The sequence below is a fragment of the Anolis sagrei genome, chromosome 4 (assembly GCF_037176765.1).
Source record: "Anolis sagrei isolate rAnoSag1 chromosome 4, rAnoSag1.mat, whole genome shotgun sequence".
Lineage (NCBI taxonomy): Eukaryota > Metazoa > Chordata > Lepidosauria > Squamata > Dactyloidae > Anolis > Anolis sagrei.
The window spans coordinates 21,606,626-21,630,003 of record NC_090024.1 but is presented as its reverse complement, the minus strand read 5'-3'; the positions used below and the strand labels follow the sequence as shown (position 1 = coordinate 21,630,003).

The window sequence follows — 23,378 nt, the reverse complement described above, 5'->3', positions numbered from 1 at the left end:
GGAGAAAGGTTTTGCTTGAAAAGGGAGCCCAGTGTTCATGGGTAAAAGCTAATTCAACCCATATGTGGGTTTTGCAAATTGTTGTGATTATCAGATTCAAGGCAGAAGAGGAGGGAAGAATATAGTTCATAACGTGGCAGTAGGCACTAGGAAAAGCAGAAAGTTATTGTCTTTAGCTCTTGCCATTTTGTTTTCCTAAGTGAAGCATGTATAATTGGAATAAATTAGATTGATAATATGTTATCGTTACTGCAATAGACATTTATTTCCCTCATCTGCTAGTGAGAATTCCCTCTAGTTGTATGAAGACATTCTTTTGGTCAGAAAAGCCTTAATGCCTAATTCAATGAATAGAATTTAAGAAGTGGGGGCATTTAAAAATGAATTGGTTATGGAGTGTGCTACAGAAAACCACTATAGGGGAAAGCTGTAGTAATGGTCAGGCAATATTAATCTGAGTGTAGTTGGCAGGTTTCACTTCTGTGGTTTTGATTAATCTCAGATTTGGTGAATATGATCTCTCTAAGAAATATATAGTACTCAATAGTTGTTCTGGAGGACTTAAAATTCCTGGAAAGAGCATCTCTCTAGGAATCTCTAGGTCCTACAGCACAAGTCAGTGGTCAATGTATGCTGGAGGTTGACCACAGTGTCCCACTAGAGCAGGCATGGGCAAATTTTGGCCCTCCAGGTGTATTGGACTTCAGCTCCCACAATTTGGGAGTTGAAGTCCAAAACACCTGGAGGGCCAAAGTTTGCCCAAGCCTGCACTAGAGGACTAGTTGTTGTGATATGGTAATGTATTATTGGGCTCATTAAAAGTGCCCAATAATATCTTGGTGCTAGATTTTTTTTAAAACTGCAGGTGAGGAAATGATGATGTTGCTGTCAGACGTGTTTGTGCTATCTTAACTATACAATGTAGTGTATGTATTTCAGCACTCCGTTTGGCTCATCAGTTGCCACAATGACTCAGAGGTTACCAAGAAAAAGACAAGTCAAAAAGGCAGGAAAAAGGGCTCCCTCTTACTCTTCTTCTAATTTTTACACACACACACATACACACATGGATAGGTTCATATCTCAAAGCTGAAGACTGCAGAGTCAGTTGCTGCTGGATAGTTGCCCACAGGGACTTATTCATTGTGGTGACATTAGTTTCTGATTATTATTTTTTTCCCTTTTTCAGATACTTACACCCTGAGGGGCTTCCTTCGGATTACACCATCACTTTTCTTTTCCGCATACTCCCTGAAACACCTGAGGAACCATTTGCTCTGTGGGAAATTTTAAACAAGGACTACGAGCCTCTAGTTGGAGTTATTTTGGACAGTATGTATTTTATGACTTTTTGAAGTCTCACAATTGATGTATTTGATCCATATTCCGCCTTTTCATTCTCATGATCAAGGAGACTAATGAAATTATCACTACAATTCATCTTTGCCTGTCTCAAAGAGATGTGAAACTTTTATCCTGTATATAGCATTCCACAAGATTTTATTTTGATCTATTTATTGTTTTATATTTGTAAAACATGTTTTTCACCCTGTGGCATGCATGATTGTGTAAAGACTTTTCTAGACACGATGGCCCTTTCAGAAATGTGTTCTCTCTCCTGATGTACAGATGGTGGCAAGACCTTGACTTTCTTCAATTATGACTACAAAGGTGAATTCCAAACAGTAACCTTTGAAGGACCTGATATAAAGAAAATATTTTATGGAAGTTTCCATAAGGTGAGAGTTTCCGAAACATTCTGAAAAGTGGGAGTGATGGTGGAGAAAGAAATAAGTCGTTTAAACATTTTACACAAAGGGAATAATGCCAAGATTTTGTACATATAGGCAAATATGGGCACTCCAAATTCTGGGGGAAACTCCAAAATATTTCTGGTATCCAGCATTTCAAATCAGTGGTACCCAACTTGTACAAATATTACATTTACCTTCTCACTGAATTCATTAGTTGTTCCCTCTTACTCTTCTTCTAACTTTTACACACACACACACACACACACGGATACGTTCATATGTCTTCAAGCACAGAATATTATATTCACATTTACATCTAAACATTTCAACCAACCATCTTTCATTACAGATGTTTGGGGAAAAATGTAAACAAGTCTGTCGGTAATAAAAATGATTTCTAGAACAAGAACAGCTGCTGTGTGTGTATGCCTTCTTGATGTCCTTTTTGTGTATTAAAAGCTTTATGGTCCTTCCCCAGTTGCATGTTGTCATAAGCAAAACAACAGCCAAAGTGGTGATCGACTGCAAACAAGTGAGTGAGAAAATGATCAACGCAGCTGGCAACATTACTTCTGATGGGATTGAAGTACTAGGGAGAATGGTTCGATCGAGGGGACCAAGGGACAATTCTGTACCAGTAAGTGAAACATTTAAGCTAAAAGTATGATATTTAATGAGGTTGCCATATAAAAAGGAAGGTGGATCTAACATCCCATGTGTTACAAGAAAGTGATTGCCTACTTAGATCCAGGATTGACAGTCTGGGGAATGTTACTTTTTGGAAATCTGTTTTGAGCATTCTGGATTGCTCAAAAGTAAGGGATCTTTTTCCAGTGATATGCCATTATGGCATAGTGGCTCAGGATATTGATTTATCACTTGGGAGATGCACATTGCCTTCAAGAACAAAGTCTTTACATTCTGGCCTGATCTGATCATCATATACAGATAAATGAAGAGTTGTAGAGGCTTAATTTCATAGTTGGATGATCTACACAAGTCTTTTGAGATCCTGTGAGCAAACGGGCTCCCTTAAATCTAATGGAACAAAGGCTCAATGGGAAATGTAAAATCTCAGTCTCCTTTGTTCTGTCCAGAACATATATCTCCACCAAAAGCTATGCTCCTTTGGAGAAAGAAGGAATGCTTTCAGGCCTCAGGCTTCAACATGTCAATGAATATATCAAGACAATTGAACAGAGCCACCCTTGTGACCACATTCCAACTGGGAAAGACAAAGGCCAACTTTTAAAAGGTTGTAGTTAAAGAGCGCTTTTGTCTGAAGAAAAGGAAAGGAATTGTGGCTTTTGTTGGGAAAGTCAGAACAGTATGAATGACAAGTGATCTAGTGAACCTTTACACCCACGGGAAATATTTGGTTGCCGTAAGTGAATTGGTTGGTGTTTATGTAAGACAGCAAGCATGTGTTTCAAGATATAGCTCCTTCGTTCAGTAAAGAAGTTTTGGAGTGTATTTATGTTATAGAGTTATAGCAATTTGATACCAGCATATCCATTTTGGCTCCATTTTGTGGAGTTCCGGGATTTGAAGGCTAGTAAGGTATTATAATTCGCTCCTAGAGAGATCTGTAGTTTAGAGGAAAGGAATAGAAATCCCTAGCAGAGCATATTAAGAAACATAGTTATTGTGGATTTTTACAATCTTGCTTCTTGCTTTTGTTAGTGTCTCGCCTGTTAGGTAGCCCTAACTATGTATAGTCCAATTGAATCTATTGTTGAATGGTGAGTCATCATGTAGGTAATTTCATTTTATAATAATAATAATAATAATAATAATAATAATAATAATAATCACCATTATCATCATCTTTATTTATACCGCAGCATCATCTCCCCGAAGGGACTCGGGATGGCTCACAAAAGCACTTCAAGTGCCGTAAATAACAAAAAATAAATAAGCGTATAAATCAGCAACATAATTGTAAAAACAACCACAACAACCACATATAAAACCCCATCTAATAAAATTGTACAATTCATGAATAAAGCATTTTTATGAATTAACAAATCAAAGTGGTGGAGTAAAGCAATTGCTGAGTCCTCAATCTGACCACAGATTACACAAGGTCAAAGGCCTGTCTACAAAGTCATATTTTGAAACTAGCTTGAAAGGCTTGGAGAGTGGGGGCTAACCTAACTTCTCTAGGGAGGGTATTCCAGAGCCAGAGGGCCACCGCCGAGAAGGCCCTCTCTCTCGTCCCCACCAACCATGCTTGAAATGGAAGTGGGACTGAGAGAAGGACCTTTCCAACAGATCTCAAAGCCTGGTATATTCTCCACCTGGGATCTCCCAGTCTCAGCCATGATCCTTCTCACAGTTTGAATTATATTTTTATTCACTTTTCATGGTCAAAAAACAACATCCTATTGCTTTGCTTGCATACATTGCTCATACAAACATCTTCTGGTAGCCCTGCTTTCCTTATTTATACCGTTCAAAAAGATTTGGCTGCATGCCCAAGGATATGTGTGCAAGTTGTGTGCCTTCAATCACTTTCAACTTTTGACTACTCTTGCAAGATTGAATCAGAAAGTGTTTGCTTTTGCCTTCATCTGAGGATGACAGTGTGTGACTTTCCCCAGGTCACCCAGTCTGTTTTCATGGCTGAGTAAGGATTCAAACTCTGGTACCAAAAATTGTAGTCCAGTACTCAAACCACAACACCATGCCAGCTTATTATAAATAAACAGAACTGTATTTTCTCTCCTTCGTTGAAATGAATTGAGTTGCTCACATATGCTGAAGCGGTGTATGCAAATATTCGGAGAAAATGAGTATCTAAGCTAGGACAGTACATTGTCTTTGTGTAATTCAAGTTTATTATAGTGTTCTCCTCCCCAAAAGCTGAAATTTTGCAGATGGGTTTTATTGATGTCTTATCCAGTCATATGAAGATTTGTGTGGATTTATCTACTTTTCAGTCATGATCTCCCAAAGCCAAAAGTTAATGTCCCTCCATAACTGTTTCAAACACAAAGAAATCTTTGTTAAGCAGCCCAGCTGGAATTAGGAGGAGCAGCCATACCATGTCTTGACATCAACAGAATGTCTGATTTGGCAGATTCAACACAAATGTAATAAAATAATGCAAAGAGCTGTCATTAGACAATTCCCTGGAAGTGCTATCATACCAGGTTCTTGGAATAATTGCTATTAACATGTAAACAGAAAAAAAATAGCACATCTTATTTATTGTACCTACAGAGGTAATTTTTCCATGCAAGAACAGACAGAAATATTAATAGGAAGCATATATAGGCAGGCAGTCGTTGAGTTACAAATGCCCAATCTACAAATGATTCACAATTAAGAACAGGGGTGAGACAACAGGAAGTGAGAGAAATCTACCATTAGGAAGGGAAATTCATCCTGGAAGAGGAAGGAACTGGCAAAACCATTTCTGAGTATTAAGAAAACCTGTGTAATTCTTGAGATTGCTATAAGCAGACCTGAAAGCACACACATACTTCCAGAACTTGAGGGAAAAGTTAGAACCCAAACTGAAACACCACACAATAATTATGACAACACGTTGGCCACAATACCCTCAGTGCGGTTCAGTAGGAATGACTGCTTTAGTAGAAAAAAATGAACTATGAGTTCAGCTGCATTTCATGCTGATTTATAGCAAAACTATCCAAGAGCCAGTTACTGGAAAACAATACCTAAATGCCTAAACTGCCTAATTTGTCCTGTGCTCTGACTGTCTATGACATAGTTACTCCAGGAAATCTCTTGGTAAAACCATGATCTTCATTTTACTGAATGTGATAGCAACTTTTTTTCCAGTGATCCATAAATGCACTCAACATTTCCTTTAGGGGCTTCCAAATGGGTGGAGCATGGATAAAGGGACAGCTTAATGCTCTTATAAAGAGAATCATCAAATGGTCACAACCTAGATCTCCAGAGAGGCACTCAGTAATTCAAGACACAGCCTTCCAGAAATCAAACCTACCTCATCCCCCCCTCCCCCAACTAGTCAATTTCCATTTGTTTCAAAGTGTAGTTTCTTTTTTTCTTTTTATTTGTTTTCACAAAAGACTGCCAGTTTACTGGCAGCCTTTCTTCCTAGTAGGCCTGGGTAACAACGGAAAAAATTGTTTCTAAAATCGATTCATTTTTTGGGGGGTTTTGCGTTTCAATATTTAAAAGAATTCCGAAATTTTTCTTTTAAAAAGTTTGATATTTACAAAATTTCGCAAATGTTAAAAAAATTACGAAACATTAACGAAACAAATACGAAACAATAACGAATCGATTCGTTAATGGCGGACGCGACCGCGCAATACGCAAAAAAACCTCCAAATGGGACAGGGGGAACTTCTGAAGCTTCCCTCTCCCACTGTTGTTGACTGTTGGTGTGATATTATAATTTTTTTTCACTAATTAAACAAAAAACAACTATAAAACTTGCCCCAGACATGCGGAAATAATAACGAAACGACCTCAAACCGATAACGAAACAAATACACAACGAATCCGAAGCATTTACGAAATGAATTTAAAAATTCGTTTCGTTTTTAAGTTGCTCCAGAATGGTTCGTTATCGCTTCGTTATAAAAAAAATAACGAATTTTTAACGAATTACGAATTAATGAAACGAAACCGCCCAGCCCTACTTCCTAGTAGTGGGGAAGGAAGGACCTGGGAACACATGGTGGTCTCCAACACCTGACCAGTTGGAGACAATGGCATCCTGGCATTAGCTAGGAGCTGATTGGCTATGCTGGCTGACTGACCAGTGTGTATAAGGTGCACCAAGAGCAAGGGCTGACTAGTTGCTCCTGGACTTCCACCCACTTTGCTCTTATGTACATGTTGCATTTTGTCAAAACTTTATGTTGGGAGCTGTTGGCATAGGTCTTGTATCTGGGATAAAGGGGGCAGTGCAGGAGCTACTGGTTAATATGAGGGTTTCCATGGGCGGGAACCCTGGTTAGAGTGTGGCTAGGAGAGGCCCTGTCCAGATGGTGGTGGACACATATTTGTACTGTAACCAAATTGAGTTGTGGCCTTTTTTTATTACCCACACTGTGTTATTGTTTTTTGGTGTACATGTGCAAGCAGGAATGAAAACCCCACATATAGAGGAAAAAGGCAGACTCGGATTACATCATCCTTAGAGAGAGAATAAGTGCTACATGTGGTACATGGTTTCTATCCATATGAGATCAACAAAAGATGTGCTTGGAAGCCAGGACACTGATCTCTTAAGGAATCCTTCCAGCACAATAAACCCTCCTTTCTGAAAACCAGACAATGAACCATCAGGAGAAGGAAAACCCACAACATTTTGTGGTGACATTCCTTCACTGATTTTCTGAGTAGTAACTGCATTTTTGTTTATATCTCTCATTTTCAAATAGTTCCAGTTGCAGATGTTTGATATTGTTTGTACCACTTCATGGGCCAATAGAGACAAATGCTGTGAACTTCCTGCTTTGGTAAGACTTTTCTTTAAAGCTTTTATGACTTGACTTGGGAATAATTTTGTAAAGTTTGGATAACTTGGAATATACCAATGACATGAGTTATTATTTTTCCCTCTAGAGGGATGAAGAAAGCTGCCCAGCCCTTCCTCATGCTTGCTCATGTTCTGAAGTTAGCAAGGGACCTCAGGGCCCACCTGGACTACCAGTAAGATTTTTCATGTGTTTGATCTTCCAGCAACATTGCAATCATTCGGTCTTGTTAAAATGAAAAAAAAAGGGGGCTTCTTTGTATTATGTGAGCAAGAGGTGGTCAATATATGCTCCACAATGATACCATTATTGTTACTAAAAAGATTCATTGCCATAACCACTGCCTGGGGTATTAAGTACATGCCAGCCCTCTTGGCTGATCTATAGATATGCATAGAAGTGCATGAAGTGCATGTTCACGAGGATCAGCGATCTGCAAACCTCAACCTGATGAAAAAATTGAACTGCATTTTGTTGAATGTAGGCTGGAATTGTTAGGATTTGAATGGTAGGTGTTGGAATGGAATACAGTGTTCTGAAGGAGGTCATAACTGGTTAGCTAAAACCAATCAAAACTTGAAAATACTTTACAAAATTATGCTGCAAGTCCCATTTCTTTCCTTTCTGACACTAAATGTGGTTTGCAGGGTGGTCCTGGCCTCCGTGGTCCAAAAGGTGCCCGTGGTGATCATGGTCCAAAGGTAATTTGTCATACGACTCCTTCAATTTATGACTATTATATATAAATTCAAATAGGTAAAATCCTGCTTCATAGCAGCTTCCTCCCCTGATTAGACTTGAGCTTATAATGATTTAATTGCCTTTTCTCAATTAGTTGATATTGTTGGTTGAATGTTTTTATTATGGGAGTGACAGGGAAAGTTACAAAAACTGCAGAGATGTCTAGAAGGGTACAACTAATTGAATTGGTGCATAATGACATTTGGTAGTCAATTCCCACACATTTTTATTCAACATTCATCCTTGTTAAGTTATATTTTGGAAGTAGGAGACTCATTTGTGCACTTCCACTGTCCATGTGAAATCATATCTTCATCTTCTATTTCATATGGTTTGGGTCTATAGATATTTGATCTTCATTAGCAGCTATTCCTTTACTACAAAGTGATCTTTTTGGTTCTAGGGACCAGATGGACCTCGTGGTGAACTTGGAGCTCCTGGTCCTCAAGGTCCACCTGGGCCACAAGGACCAAGTGGTCTCTCCATTCAAGGACCTCCGGTATTATGTTGTTGCTATTTTTTTACATATTTATTTTGGACAAATAGTGACATAGCATCTAGAACTTCTACCTAGATGTAAAAAATCAAGGATGTGGACTAAATAGATAAGTCTTTTATCTGTCCCAGATTTTTTAAAAAAATAAAGCAGGATCCTGTTTAGTATCCTTTGATGCTAAGTTTCCATTTGATTAAAAGGTGAAGAAAGCAGAATTCTCCCTTAGTCTAATACATTATCTGTGTCTATAGAAATGAAGATATATACTGTGGCCCCATCCTGAAACATTCGTCTTTTTGCTGGGAAGGTTTGGAGAAGAAATATAATCATAGTTGCAATTACAGAAATGTGCATGACTAGGAAACTGATCAGGCAATTTTCCTAATGAAATGGAGCTTCGTTATTATTTCATTTGGGTTATATTTTTTCCCTCGGACCACTGCAAAAAACATGAGAAGATGGTATACAGAGGAGGTGGACTTCTCTGCATCCTCGCTCCCATCTATGAATATAGTTATTGAACCTCTGCATAGGGCATAATAAATGGTCCAACGAAATGCAATTTTTTTAAAACAGTTGGAGTCTCTTTCTCAGTCCTCTTTTCCCTGCAGAAAAATTGAAAAGACTCATCTTAGTAGGTTATCATCAAGATGCTTTCATTCTAGCTTCCATCTCTTTAATTTTTTTCAGATATTGCTGCTTAAATCATGTTAGTTATTCCCACTTAGAGTAGATCCATTAACTCAGTTATTGAATGGTGAGCTAACATGTAGCTAAATACAACTGATTCAGTGGGTCTGCTCTAGTTGGGATTAACAACTCTATTCCTGTGTGTGTGTGTGTGTGTGTGTGTGTGTGTGTGTACACACACACACACACTTTCTACTGTGCCAGAATTCTAGTAGTTGTTAAGTTTTAAAAATTGTCTTCTTGTAGATAGGTTGTTGTTATTGTTGTTGATGTTGTTGTTGTTTCTCACATCTCCCTGTGGTTTGAGGTTAAGGAACAGCAAAGAAATTCAACACATAATACAAATTAAAATAATATATTAAACCAAATGAATGCTAAAATAATCAATACATAAAATCCATTGAATTAAAAGACTGATTATTTAATCAAATAATTGGGGTTTTTTTGTTTGTTTCAAACAGCAGGTGTAACACTAAACTAAATTAAATCAAGCCGAATCTTAACTAAAGTTAAACCCACTGAGTTAACTGTGAAAATTAAGCACATTGTGCTCCACTGCCTAATAAGTTTTACCTTGTGGTCCTTTAACTATCAGGGAACAACTGGTGAAAAAGGAGAAAAAGGAGACGATGGCCGTCCTGGCATTCAGGTAACTACTATAGTAATCCAACACATTGAATAAGAACATTTTAGGAAATGATTTTAAGAATGTATTTTATATTTTGAAACAAAATTTATAATTCATCTTCATGAGGAAAGAATGGAAGTCCAAGAAAAATAAATAATCCAAGCTTAAACAATTAATTTTATGTGTTTGTCGATGTGAACGTAAGTAAGTAAGTAAGTAAGTAAGTAAGTAAGTGTGTCTTATTCTATTGGACTTTTCAGCCTAAGGGGTCTTGTATTTTAAATCCTCCACACTGGTATACATTGGGGGATTTAGTTATACTTTCTCCTACTAAGAGCAGCTGATCCAAGCCCTACTGAGGTGAATGAAGTAGCCTTGATCACTACAGTTCCAAGGTGGCTCTGATCTACCCCATTTTTTCTCCAAAATAGAAGCTCACTTAATCATGATTAAATGGTAATGATTAAGGTTTTGAGGAGGAAGAACTCCCCCTGTAGGGGTAGTTACTTTATTTCTTCCATTCTTAGATATATTTTCCCCACATCTAAACATCTCTCAAACCAAGGTGCATCTTAGAATCACAGGGATGTAATAGATGGCCACACATGGCTGTGGCAAGATCCAGCTTCCCCCAGGCCATCTCCTTGGGGCCAGGGGAAATTGTGACTGGCCAGTGGGATGAGGTTTTCCCTCCAGTTGGGCAGCTGATGATATTTAGGTCTGAACTTCATTCCCTCCCTCTCCCCTTGCTTAGGGGTGTGTGTGTTTATAATATACCTATAACAACTTTATGGAGTAGTTGGCGTGGGTCTTGGATCCAAGATTACGTGACCAGTGTTCAACAGGCATTGATTTAGGTCCCAATGGGTGAACCTGCTGGTGATGTGGTGGTCAATTTTGCTCAGCGGTGGATGGTTGCTTTCCACACCCCATGGTAGCTGAAACACCGAGACTTGGTCCAACTCAGACAGTGCCTCTCATGCTATCTTCAAGGTATCTGGCACAGAGCTGGATCAGCATGCTCATCAGTCAACAGGCACATTAGGGTAATGTCTAGGTCCAGACATTGCCTACAGCAATAAACAAAGCTGTGGCCATTTTTCTTTCAAGCGTTGTGTCTGTATGTTTTTATTGGTATGCTGAGCACTCCTGAATCTGAACATGTAAATTGACATAATAATATTTTATGTAAATGTTGAAGAATGTGTACCCATCATTGTTCATGTCCCACATAATTCCTCACCCTGTTGAGATCCTAAAATATGTACTATGCACATATTTATACATGTCCAAATTGTGCATTTTTGTTGTTGTTGTTGTTGTTGTCCTCGTCGTCGTTGTCGTCATCATCATCATCATCATCATCATAAAAGTGCTATTTGCCCTTAGTCACAATGTATTCCTATTACTACACTGTCTTGAAAATACAGGGTTAGTCAAAATGCATAGGCCAATAAGCCATTCAATTGAATGGCTTATTGGCCTATGCATTTTGACTAACCCTGTATTGATAGGAAGTTATTTAATAATGATAACATGGTAATGATGAAAGCTTTACAACATATTATCATCTTTGCTTTTATGCAGGGTGTCCCTGGTGCATCTGGATCACCAGGACGGGATGGAAATCAAGGCCAAAGGGTAAGATGAAATGATGGCTAACGCTTGGTTCAACATTTTCATTACTGTGTACTTGATCCTCTCTTTATAGTTACAGTGCATTTCTGACCTAGTTTTTTGTATGCGATATCAGTTGACTTTGAATGAATCTTAATGAAGATAGATACTGAGAGTAATTCCTGGATTTTCTTGATAGATTAGTCATCCAAAGATTCCATGTTTGCTCAGGTCAGGCAAGAAATCTACTTGAATCTTAAAGTCATCAACAAAATTCTTTGTGGGAATAGTGACAATGCAGTAATTTCTTTTTTCCAGAGAGTAGCCCAGAGTCATAAAGTTGGAAAGGACCTCAATAACTATCTAATCCATGTAGAAATATACAACTAAAGCACTCCTAAAAGATATCCCTCCAACCTCCAAAAATCTATCGCCCTTTGAGGCAGTCAGACAGTTCTTAAAGTCAAGCTGTTCTTTTGACTGTTTTGGTGTGGAATATCTTATCTTGATTTTTTTATTAATTGGTATTTATTTATTTATTTATTTATTTACTATACTTGTAAACCGCCTTTCTCAGTCTTATCGGCGACTCAAGGCAGTTTACAACAAGTCAGTACACATAACAACAAAATACAAATTGAACATTAAAACAGTATAAAACCACAATAGAAGCAATAAAAACAATAAAACCCAGCATCGTTATTGTCAGCCTCTCCTAGTTAAATAACATTGTCCAAGTTCCATTTTCGAGTGATTCCATTTCCTATGTAAACGCTTGTTCATATAACCATGTCTTAACTTGTCTCCGAAATGTTAAGAGTGAGGGAGCCGATCTAATCTCCTCAGGGAGGGCGTTCCATAGCTGAGGGGTTCATTTTTGTGGCAGAAAACAAGCTCCAGAGGCAGTTGATGGCTCCAGTGTCAATTTGATTCAAGCTTTAAATATATTTTAAAGGAGCTCTCCAGAGTGCTGAAGTCTGTTCTCTGTCTAAGTTCAGCATCTCAGACCAAAACCCAGAGCACATTCACCACAATACAATAACTGCTGGTATGGGAATGACCAGCAGTTATTGTATAAAACCATTTTTATTTTCATATATGCAGACACTTCCCTTGGTGTGAAATATGGAGCATGTGGGTAAAAGAAGCTAACCCAGTAAGAGTTTTAAAAGTTAGTTTTTGGGACCACCAGAAATAGGCATGCAAACTATACTAGGGCAACATCATTTTAGCATTAAATATTGTCTTCATCCATTTCCACCATTTCAGTTGAATCCATCAAATAAATCCTTTCTCCTATACATTATTTCTTCTGCTGAGAAAGATTATCTGTTTGAAATCTTGAAATCTGTTTATCCCTTTACCTGTATCCTTTTGCCCAAAACTGGGCAGTTAGTTCAGTTTGTTATTATTGCTCTTATTATTCTTGCTCTTATCTTGCATGTTAACCATCCTGGAGACTGAATGCTGCAATGGAAGGATTGAAATAAATGATGTGGGAAGTAAAAGGCCGAGAGATGACTCAACTGGATAGACCTTTATTTTGAGACATATGGCTCCCCTTTGACACCAATGGAGACAAATGAGGCTTTATAGCATTCAGACTGGCACAGCTGAAATTCCCAATTTCAGAGGTCTATTCTGAAGCTTTCAGCTGTGAACACCCACACAGACATCCCTTGATTTTGTATACATTTTGACTTTGATTTTTCCTATACCAGAGCAGGAGATGTGCCATGTATGAAACAGTTGCAAAAACAACCCAGAGATTTAAAGCTCACAAAGCCTGCAATTTTCATACTTCTTTCTCCATATATGCCCTACTGAACCTGCCAATGGGATTAAACTTTAAACTTTGAAGAATAAAAAAGGAGAGTCAGCATCTGTAACTAGTTAGAAAAGTGGTAGCACAGATCTATCCCCTAAACCTCTTTTTGCACAATCCCCTTCTTGCATGCACAGACACACAAACATACACATATGGCAAGCCTTGGCATATTTAATTGCTGTAAGCAGAGTGTGCCTAGCCTCTCAGTTCTTCAAACAATGCCTTTGCTGTGAATGAGGGGTGTGTGTTCTGGGCAACAGGATCAGTCCAAAAATGACTTGGCTGCAATTACAGCACATTAGCTTTATTTAATCAAGGATTTCTGTGATTTGCTCCAAGAACAGCACACAGCCAGTTTCTAAGCCTGCATTGGAGTCTTTTAACAGATGCCACAGAAATTCTGTATAGACACAAGCCATATTGTGGATTGTTGGTAGGCTGTAGCGTAAGATCTGGATTTAAGAATATATTGAAAGCATTGAAACAATAAACCATGTGACTCCTCAGCACTTTATTGTTGAGTATGTTAAAATATTTCTATCTTTTCATGATCTTAACTAAGGCAAACCTATAATGCCATTGTCTTTCCCTGTTTGATCTTTGGAACAGCCTTGGATTATGATTGAGGATGGCGTGGTTTTAATCATGAATGCAATATTTTATATGTATTAATGTGCATTTAATTTCAATTTCATTTTAATGTAAGTGTATTCTATCTGTTTATTGTTCAAAGTCATTAAAGATTTGCCATATGTAAAGCCACCTTGAGTCCCCTTCAAGGTAGAGGAAGATGGGATACAAATAGAGTATATAAATAATAAATAATATTTCAGTGGTTCTCAACCTGTGGGTCCCCAGTGTTTTGGCCTACAACTCCCAGAAATCCCAGCCAGTTTAGCAGCTGTTAGGATTTCTGGAAGTTGAAGGCCAAAACATCTGGGGACCCACAGGTTGAGAACCACTGCCCTATATGATCAGAGAGGGTTTTGATTTTGCCTTCTTTTGAAGCAAATCCAAGATTAGCCAGTGGGTTTTCACAGCTGAACAGAAATTCAAATCCTGTTCTCCTGTAGTCCCAAATCAGTGCTCAGACCACTATATGATGTTGCCTCTCCCCAGCGAGGTTATCTTTTATTTTTAATTTTCTGTAATCTGTGATTACAGAAAATTAGGGGAGCAGGGTGTTTGCTTGCTTGTTATGTGACCTGGTCATCACTAGTTGAATCCAACTTGATGCGTACAAGAAACTTGATAAAGTACCTTACACTGAAGCTGAAAAGACAAAATAGTGGACCATTTAGTAAGGTAGCATTTTTTGTTTGACTGCTTGCGGAAAGTTGGTATAATTGTGTATGGAAGCAGTACAATTCCATGCTAATGCATTTGAAAGCACAAGTGTTTAGAAACAGACTTAAGTATTCAGACATGGAACTGGAATGGTATGTTTCCATGCACATTCATTAAAAAAAAAAAACCTCTTCAGCTCTTTCCATTTTGAGAATTAATATATTTGTAAATGGTGGTAAAATCAAAACACTATTTTGATTACTTTTACTCTCATAACCTATCAAGTACTTAGATAGGCTTACCCATAGCCACACACTGAGATCTCTTAAGGGGTTCTCTTCCTTTATGAAGGAATGAAGACCCAGTCCATTCCATATTGCAAAATCTATTGTGGGATATTTCAGAACTTGAACAAAAAAAGTAGCACAGCCCTGTTTGGTCAACAGAACAAGTATATTACAAGAAAAGGATTAAGGTGTGATATGACCACATGCTATTCATCACTTTGTTGTTGTTGCCATGTGCCTTCAATTCATTTCCAACTTGTGAAAACCCTATAGTTTTCTTGGCAAGATTTGTTCAGAAAGAGTTTACCATGGCCTTCCTCTGAGGCTCAAAGAATATGACCGGCCCAAGGTCAACCACTGGGTTTCCATGGCCAAGCATTTGAACATAGTCTCTCCAAATCCTAATCCAACACACAAGCCAATAGACTCTCTATTTATTACAACTTTATACATTTCTCTTCATTTGTTGCTACTTTTGACTGTATCACCTTTCAGAGACTCCAGCAGTAGTTTTTTTAAATAAAATATGTTGGCTACACATTCTTGAAAGAATTACTTGCCAAACAGAGATTTCTCAATGCTATGTCTGTCACCTAATAAAAATTGGGAGCCAGAGCAGGCAAAGTATTTGCAAAGAAGAAGCAGTGACTGGAATACCAGGCTGTTTAACCTTTTCTTTGCAAGATACTTTGCCCCACTTTTCCAGTATGTGTCTGAAGTTAAAAAGAAGTCAAGGAGGAGGAAAACTGTTCAGGAAAAGGCAGTACAAAGGAAGAGATTAGCATCTCATCCACCTCAGCAAATTTATTGCCGCCCAAACACTGTTGTCATTTTGAGAATCTCTATTTTGCTGCATATTGGTCTTATTGGTCTTAGTGCAGTGGTTCTCAACCTGTGGGTCTCCAGATGTTTTGGCCTTCAACTCCCAGAAATCCTAACAGATGGTAAATTTGGCTGGGATTTTTGTGAGTTGAAGCGAAAACATCTGGGGATCCACAGGTTGAGAGCCACTGTCTTAGTGTCTTAGTTTCTTAATTATAGAAGGGCAGCTATTTCTTCACACAATGTTGATGCCCTCCTGAGCATTCAGTGGGACTGATTCAAGGCTATTCCAGCCAATTTGGGGTTAATGCAAGCCTTTATTTATCACTTGGCCAATAATACAAGAGAATGGTGCTAGGATCTTGTGCATCAACATTTTTAATTATTTTCTGCATTCTACATTACAGAATTCATTTAAGATGCATATCTTACATTTGATAATCTGAGAAGCAAAACCTAGGACAAGTTGTGAACTTTGGTACTTATTGGACAGACAGCAAGAATGTTACCTACTGAACAGCTTCTTAAACAGACTCCTGTTTGACTTCATTTATAAAAGACTACTTTTGCACCTAACAAAATACAGTAGGAGGAAATTTGTAAATGTCCAAGAGCTATAGTAGGATTGCCAAAGTAAACATACCTAGAGGGTTTGCCCAGAGACATTATACAGCTGCAAACTAAAAGAAGTAGTGACACATGGAAACAACATATGTGGTCTAATTGGGAAACAATGTCAAAACAAGCTCATGTGGAAGCATTTCTTTTTGCTATCATTTTTTAAAGAGGGACTCAGCACAAAGGTTATTCATTCAGTCGTGGAAAAAGTAGGTTACCATCGAAAGGTAGAATGATAGCCTGTTTCCTTGGTTTCTACATTGGCTGAGAGAATAGGTCATGCTCTGACTCTGCTGATCACCTGTTGAGAATGAAGGAAAAGGAATCATTCTGGTGGGTGTTCCTTTCTTATTTCCAATTTGGCAAGCAGTTGGAAAACTCAACAGCTCCTGATAGTGTTCTTCAGCCATTAAGAGAACAGATTTAGGCATGCTGATTTTATGCAACATTTCACAATCTGTGACACGTGCGGCCAAGCAACACTCAACTGTGATGAAGACCTTATTAATAAATGAGAATGGACAAGCTAGAAAAGACAGAACTGCATGCTTTTGATGAATCTGCTGGCAAGGACAAATTCCAGCCTCTCCTTCCTCCCTTGCTAATTGAATTAAGTTTGCACCTGATGAAATAAGCAAGGATGAAAGGAGAAAGGAAGGGGAGGGGAAAAAATACATTGGGACATTTCAAAGCAACTGGAAAAGTAAGATGGCAGAGGATTAATTGGAACTGGGTTTGCTCTGGACAGTTGAAGGAGGCGTGATCTCATTCGGTACTAAGTGCTGTCCAACCCTACCTTCAATATGAGGATTTAAATATTGATATTTCTTACAGAGTATTGGTAAAGAGTATTGAAATAAATACATGTTGAAATACTGAACACTAGAATGATATAGATCATGACTATACTGTTCTCCTTGAGTGCCTCCAAATATTTTGATAGAGAGGCATTCAACCACTTTGACCAATTCTGGTGGGGATGTTTTCTGTGTTTTATGAAATATTTAGTACCTCAAGTTTTAGCTTATGACCATTTTATGTCGTGTACGGTGCCATTACAGCTAGTGGAATCTTTCCTGCTCTTAGCAATACATTCATATCTCTACTTCTCATCTAGGGTCTGCCAGGCAAAGATGGACCTACTGGGCCACAAGGACCCCCAGGACCTGTGGTAAGTTTACAATTTTCATTAGCATTTAGACAGCTGAAGTTATATACATCACAAAAAGTCAATAAACTCTTCTCATAGCTAGTTTTCTCACACCTATGCAACTATGTGCCGTTATTTGCATCATGATATACCATAGCTAAAAGAGGGAATATGTAATTTTCAATATTGATTATATTATAAGGAAGCTTCTGTGAATAAATTGATTTAATATTGTTCCCAATATAGTGAATATTCTTACTCCTGCACAAATTTAAATTGAGGCTGTAGATCACCACCTTCTAAAGAGCATATTATGAGTTGGATTAGGCAGGTGGACAATCAGATGCCTTTATGTATGAGATTTTTTTACTTTATATACATATAAAATGAAAACCAATAACAATGTTTGCTCAAAAAACTGGAGGAAATTTTCATGCAAAATTTTCATCTGCCAGGATGATGGTTGCAAAATTTCAGATTAAGTGGTACAAACATTTTTGAGTCAAGAGTTCTGAGTTTCTCTTCCTTTTTCTATGCAGGGAATACCTGGGGCTCCAGGTGTACCAGGAGTTACGGGTAATATTGGGCCACAAGGTGATGCAGGGCCACCAGTAAGTAATATAGCACAGCATACGAGATATAGCACTTATACAGAATGTAGACCTCTCTTTGTGTTTTAACTACAGTACTGGTCCTTCAGATCAAACACACATGTGACTCAAAGTCCCTTTTCAATGATGTCACAAGTTCGCTTCTTGTGAAGTACATAATCATGATACTATACTAATAAGTACTGGGCTTTAACACAGCTGGTTAATCACCAGCAGCAATAGATCTTACCAATCGGAAGGTTGGTAGTTCGAAGCCTGAGTCAAGGTGCGCACCCAACCTTCAGCCCAGCTTACTGTCCACCTAAGCAGTTGGAAAACAGTGGTGAGTAGAGAAATTAGGCACCTCTTAAGTGGAGAAGTATTTTTTTTACGGCACTATAAAAGAAATACCAGAAAATGTCGGCAATAAAAGGAAGGAGAAAGTCTGTGATCAAGGCTGGAGGATGGAGCGACAGCACCCCCCTCTGGTCGGAATCAAGCACAACCTCCAGGACACCAAAGTTGGGAAAATGCCAACATAATACCTCTATCTGTTGTCTGTCCTGTCTGCATTGAATGTTTGCCATGTGTGTGTTCCATGATCTGCCATGAGTCCCCTTTGGGGTGAGAGGGGCGGAATATAAATGCTGTAAATAAATAAATAAGCTTGTTATAGCTTATACAAAATTTGGGAACATATGGGAGAAAGAATGTTACCCCAGTCCTGCAGCTACAGTATGGACAAAAATCAGCTAAGTAACTTTACAAAGCACAGATCTTACTGATACCAATTGAAATCCTGTTTCCTCACGGATGGTATATGCATTGGAAAGCATTTTCAGTAAAACAGCAAGGGAGGGGGAGAGTCACATGCAGTAATCTGATGAAAATCCTTTCTTCCTGCTGGCTAGAATTTTTTTTATGTAAACCCAGATGTGATTGCTAATTCTACATTTTAAGTAACATCTACTTTAGACCCTCAGGGACTCATAAAACCATTGTGTTTGGTTTCTTTTAATTTTACTTCCAATAGTTTGAAAATTAAAAAAATGACTGTTATCTAACAAACCAAATGTTGTTCCAACTGAGAAGAGATGAACATTGGCATTTGCTATTGTATATAAGATCTGATATAAGACATCAAATGCAAGGTTTTCCTCTGACATTAAGTCCAGTCATATCCAACTCTGGGGTTTGGTGCACATCTCCATTTCTAAGCTGAAGAGCCAGCATTGTCCATAGACACCTCCAAGGTCATGTGGCCTGCATGACTGCATAGAACACCGTTACCTTCCCACAGGAGCAGTACCTATTGATCTACTCACATTTGCATGTTTTCGAACTGCTAGATTGGCAGAAGCTGGGGCTGACAGCGGGAGCTCATGCCGCTCCCTGGATTCAAACCTGCAAACTTTCAGTCTGCAAGTTTAGCGTTTCAGTGCTTTAATCCACTGTGCCACCGGGGGCTCCCTGATATAAGATACCACCTGGAAAATTAACCTTCCCCCACCTTGTTATGCTCAGACCTCTCCCCTTCATCTTCTGGGTGAGAATTAGTCATATCAAGGGAATTGAACTTTCCGCATGGATATATTGTGCCTCCATGCAAAGATACTATTGACAGAACAAATCTGCTATGGCTTGCTATTGCCTTTGAAACGTGTTATGAGCTGTGATGCAAGGCCATTGACCTAACCATTGGTGTAGCTTGGCTCAAACTCAACCTTGTCATCACATTAAATAGTCTATAACAAAAGGGAAAGGTCACAGACACACAAGCCAATAGACTCTTCATTTAGACTAATATTTTACTCTTTATTCCCTCTTTCTCTTTACCCCACAGGGACCTTCTGGAGCAAAAGGCGAGAGGGGTGAACGTGTAAGTGCTTTTTATTATAGAAGTATATGGACAGGAACAGTATGAGACGTAAGATTTACTTGTTTAATTTTAGTCTTAAGCACTGCTCCTCCAACCTGTGAACAAAAAAACTGTAATGATGGGAGACTTTACTTTTAAAGCCACTTAGGCTTCAGTTCTATACATGTATAAGTGGAAAAGATTGTGTTGATCACAGTGAGACTTCCTTTGCGGTAGACATCAACACGATTATTTCCCCATAAAAACAACATATATTCAGGGCAAGGTGCTCCTACAGCCTGCTTAACTTGCATTCTCTTCCTGATTAACCTTCTTCTGAAAGGTGATAAATATCACAGGATGATACTCTTATTATACAGGGAGATCTTCAGTCACATGCAATGGTCCGTGCAGTGGCCCGTCAGGTCTGCGAACAGCTTATCCAAGGTGGGTTCCAGAACTGATATACTTTCATAATTATAGTGACTATGGTTTTTATCTGTAACTGCATTTCTGAAATGTTGTTGTTGTGTGCTTTCAAATTATTTCCAACTTATGATGACTCTAAAATGAACTTTTGCCCGGCAGGATTTGTTTGGGGTGGGGAGTGCCATTGCCTTCCACTGAGGACGAGAACGTGGCTTGCCCAAAGTCAAACAGTCAGTTTCCATGGCTGATCAGGAATTTGAATTCTGTTTCCCTGAATCCTAATCAAACCACCGCATTATACTTTCTCTCCTGGGAATGTAGTACATCTGTACAGTTTGTGATCCTTTCACACCAGCTGTTTGTTGTGATTCACCTACCAAATTGATCAAAATTAAAGCTTCATCGGGATCAGTTTGTTGGCGTTATGGATGTTTCTGTTTTGCAGGTCATCTGGCCAGGTACAACTCCCTCTTAAATCAGATTCCAAGCCAGTCTGTCTCAACACGAACTGTCCCGGGACCTCCTGGTGAACCGGGACGGCCAGGGCCACCTGGACCACAGGGAGAACAAGGATCTGCAGGGAGACCAGGATTTCCAGGCAATCCTGGTCAACCTGGCAGGCCTGGCGAAAGAGGTAAGCTGAATATTAAGACTGATAAAGTGGGTGCTGGCTTGAAGGCTACCAAATACACTATCCCAAAGCTTGATGCCTGGCTGAGTAGATAGAGTGGAACAGATATGAATTAATTGTTCACTCCTGAAAATCACTTATTTTCATTCATATTCATTTTCATCATACATAGGTCACCTATGGTTCTACCTTGTTTTGTGACACCTGAACACGCTCTTTTTCTTTCTTTTATTGATTATTTAAATGACGACAGAGGTTAAATAGCCAGTTTTTAATCTGGTTAATTACTCAAAATGTAGTTCTTTTGGATTTTTGCAAAATTATTGCTATCTATTTTTAGTCCCTGTGGGCTGGTATTTTTGCAGTGTCTAGGACACGCTATTCTGTGCACTTACTGAACAACATTTCTGGTATTAAGTGCTTTGAGATTAATATTTTCAAGGAAAAATGAGGTGAATAGGGTTTCCAAAAATTAATGTTATTTATTTTATTCACACCTAAGCTCAAAATAGGTTCACAACGGAGACATGTTGGCTGAAACTAAAATTATGTATAACAGTTTTCAGATTCATTTTGATAGGATTTTTAGTGTAGGCATTTTATTCAAATGTACATATCAATTTAACATAAATTGTTTATTTATTACTGTCCCGACTTTCTTGAAGGGGACTCAAGGCAGCTTACAGCATAGGTAATAATTCAATGCTTTTAAAACACTATCTAATATACAATTAAATAAACATTCATTAAAAAAATTAAAATCTAGATTAGAAAACCTTAAAACAATTTAAACATTACAATTATTACTATAAACCATAGTGTCCACAATCATAGTCAGGCCATTCCGGAGATCATACACATAACTCCAAGTCCATCTATTGCACTATATCATTCACCAAAGGCTTGATCCTAAAGGCACATTTTAACCCTCTTTCTGAAGGTCAGGAGGAACGGGGTTGATCTGAGATTGTTGGGGAGGGATTTCCACAGCCGAGGGGCCGCCATTGAGAAGGCCGTCTCTCATTCCCACCAGTTGTACCTGAGAAGGAGGTGGGACTGAGAGCAGAGCCTCTTAATCTCCAAGATAGTTCATAGGGGTGATATGTTTGGACAGGTAAATCTATCACCAAGTAGCTAATTTCCAAATTAAGTGTAACTGAATTAATTTGTTTAAACTTCATAATAATTAGCTAAATACATTAATCCTTTTCACTAGTTTTCCCATCTTTGAGTGTCCGTCTCAGTGTTGTAACCCAGCACACAAAGCACTACAACACACTGGCTCTCTACTCTGTAGTCAGCCCTATTGAGTCTGATGTGTTGCAGTAAAAGCTGTGTTAAGTGTATATTAAGTGTACAAATTCGGGGTTTATTGCTTGTCCTTTTTTCTACAAGTGGGATATGGTTAGACATTTAGCATATCAAATGCCTTGGTTGGTAGCCATGACAAATAAACATTATGTCCTTAGTCCTGATGAAGAAACCTTTAAGTGAGCCCCCTTCCCCCAATTCTATATGGCCATAATTCTTAATACTTCAATGTAAGAGGAGACAAGATTTTGGAGACTGAGCACGTCAGCCTTTGGTTTCTATGGCAAAGCCGAACAAAGAGCAACAGTGTTCAATGGAGTAAGAAAGAAGGAGTTGACATATGGAGGGAAATGGGAAACTGGGAACAAGAAAGGGGCTGATTTCAAAGTTAAACTGAGTAGACTAAAGAGAAGTGTGGTATAGGAGGAATTATTTGGAAAGTATGGCTCTATGCATAATTTATGGAAATATTTCTGAGTGTAAAGAACTTAACACGAGAATTAAGCAAATGTATATAATAAAGAAAGACAAAACAACATCTTGGAGTGTAGTAATAATTCCCAAGCAAGCAGTGCCAACTCTGTAGGCTTATATATAGCCTGCAGAGAAAGTGCCAAGAAATTCAGTAGAGGAGCAAAAGTTCATGATAACAAAAAAGGGCATGGGATCAAAGTTCTCACTTTCATTTTTTTCTGTCACTAAAACAGTTGTCAAAGCAAAGAAACATTTTGGCAGAACTGATCCAGTTGCTCATTTGGAACTGATATGTTAGAATGCTTTCACCAGCATTAATAATCATATTTCCAATTGTCAGAAGTTGGTTCCAGGCCAGGCACTACTGGGATTTCTAGAGCCAATGGTATCACACAAGAGAGAGAAAAAAGTGTGTATGTATGTGGGGGGGGGGGGGGGGGACTTTTTAGAAACGACTCATCTCCAAGCTGGAAGACTACAAAAAGACCCATCTCCCAGTTGTGCTGCAGCAAATCAGTAGACAGGGTTGATAATTAAGGTTCGATCACACAGAATCTTGATATAGGAGCAACACATGTCATCACATTCCTCCAAGCTTAGCGTGACCAACCAGAACCATGCGAATATTTGGACCTAGCAGAGACTTCTGGTTTGGGTTCAAGAACACCAGGCTGTGCCTTT

At 38.5% G+C, this 23,378-nt stretch overlaps 1 protein-coding gene across 3 annotated transcripts in view; it reads left to right on the top strand.

Moving 5' to 3' along the window:
* Positions 1–23,378, top strand: part of COL14A1 (collagen type XIV alpha 1 chain) — a 143,943-nt gene that overhangs the window by 100,663 nt on the left and 19,902 nt on the right. For all 3 annotated transcript variants that reach the window (XM_060775831.2, XM_060775829.2, XM_060775830.2), the window contains 14 exons: positions 1,190–1,332; positions 1,630–1,739; positions 2,233–2,391; positions 7,145–7,222; positions 7,329–7,415; positions 7,888–7,941; positions 8,385–8,480; positions 9,763–9,816; positions 11,383–11,436; positions 17,372–17,425; positions 17,944–18,015; positions 19,838–19,873; positions 20,233–20,299; positions 20,727–20,915. In XM_060775831.2, coding sequence (XP_060631814.2) covers positions 1,190–1,332; positions 1,630–1,739; positions 2,233–2,391; positions 7,145–7,222; positions 7,329–7,415; positions 7,888–7,941; positions 8,385–8,480; positions 9,763–9,816; positions 11,383–11,436; positions 17,372–17,425; positions 17,944–18,015; positions 19,838–19,873; positions 20,233–20,299; positions 20,727–20,915 — 1,253 coding nt within the window. The remainder of the gene's footprint in view (positions 1–1,189; positions 1,333–1,629; positions 1,740–2,232; positions 2,392–7,144; positions 7,223–7,328; positions 7,416–7,887; positions 7,942–8,384; positions 8,481–9,762; positions 9,817–11,382; positions 11,437–17,371; positions 17,426–17,943; positions 18,016–19,837; positions 19,874–20,232; positions 20,300–20,726; positions 20,916–23,378) is intronic.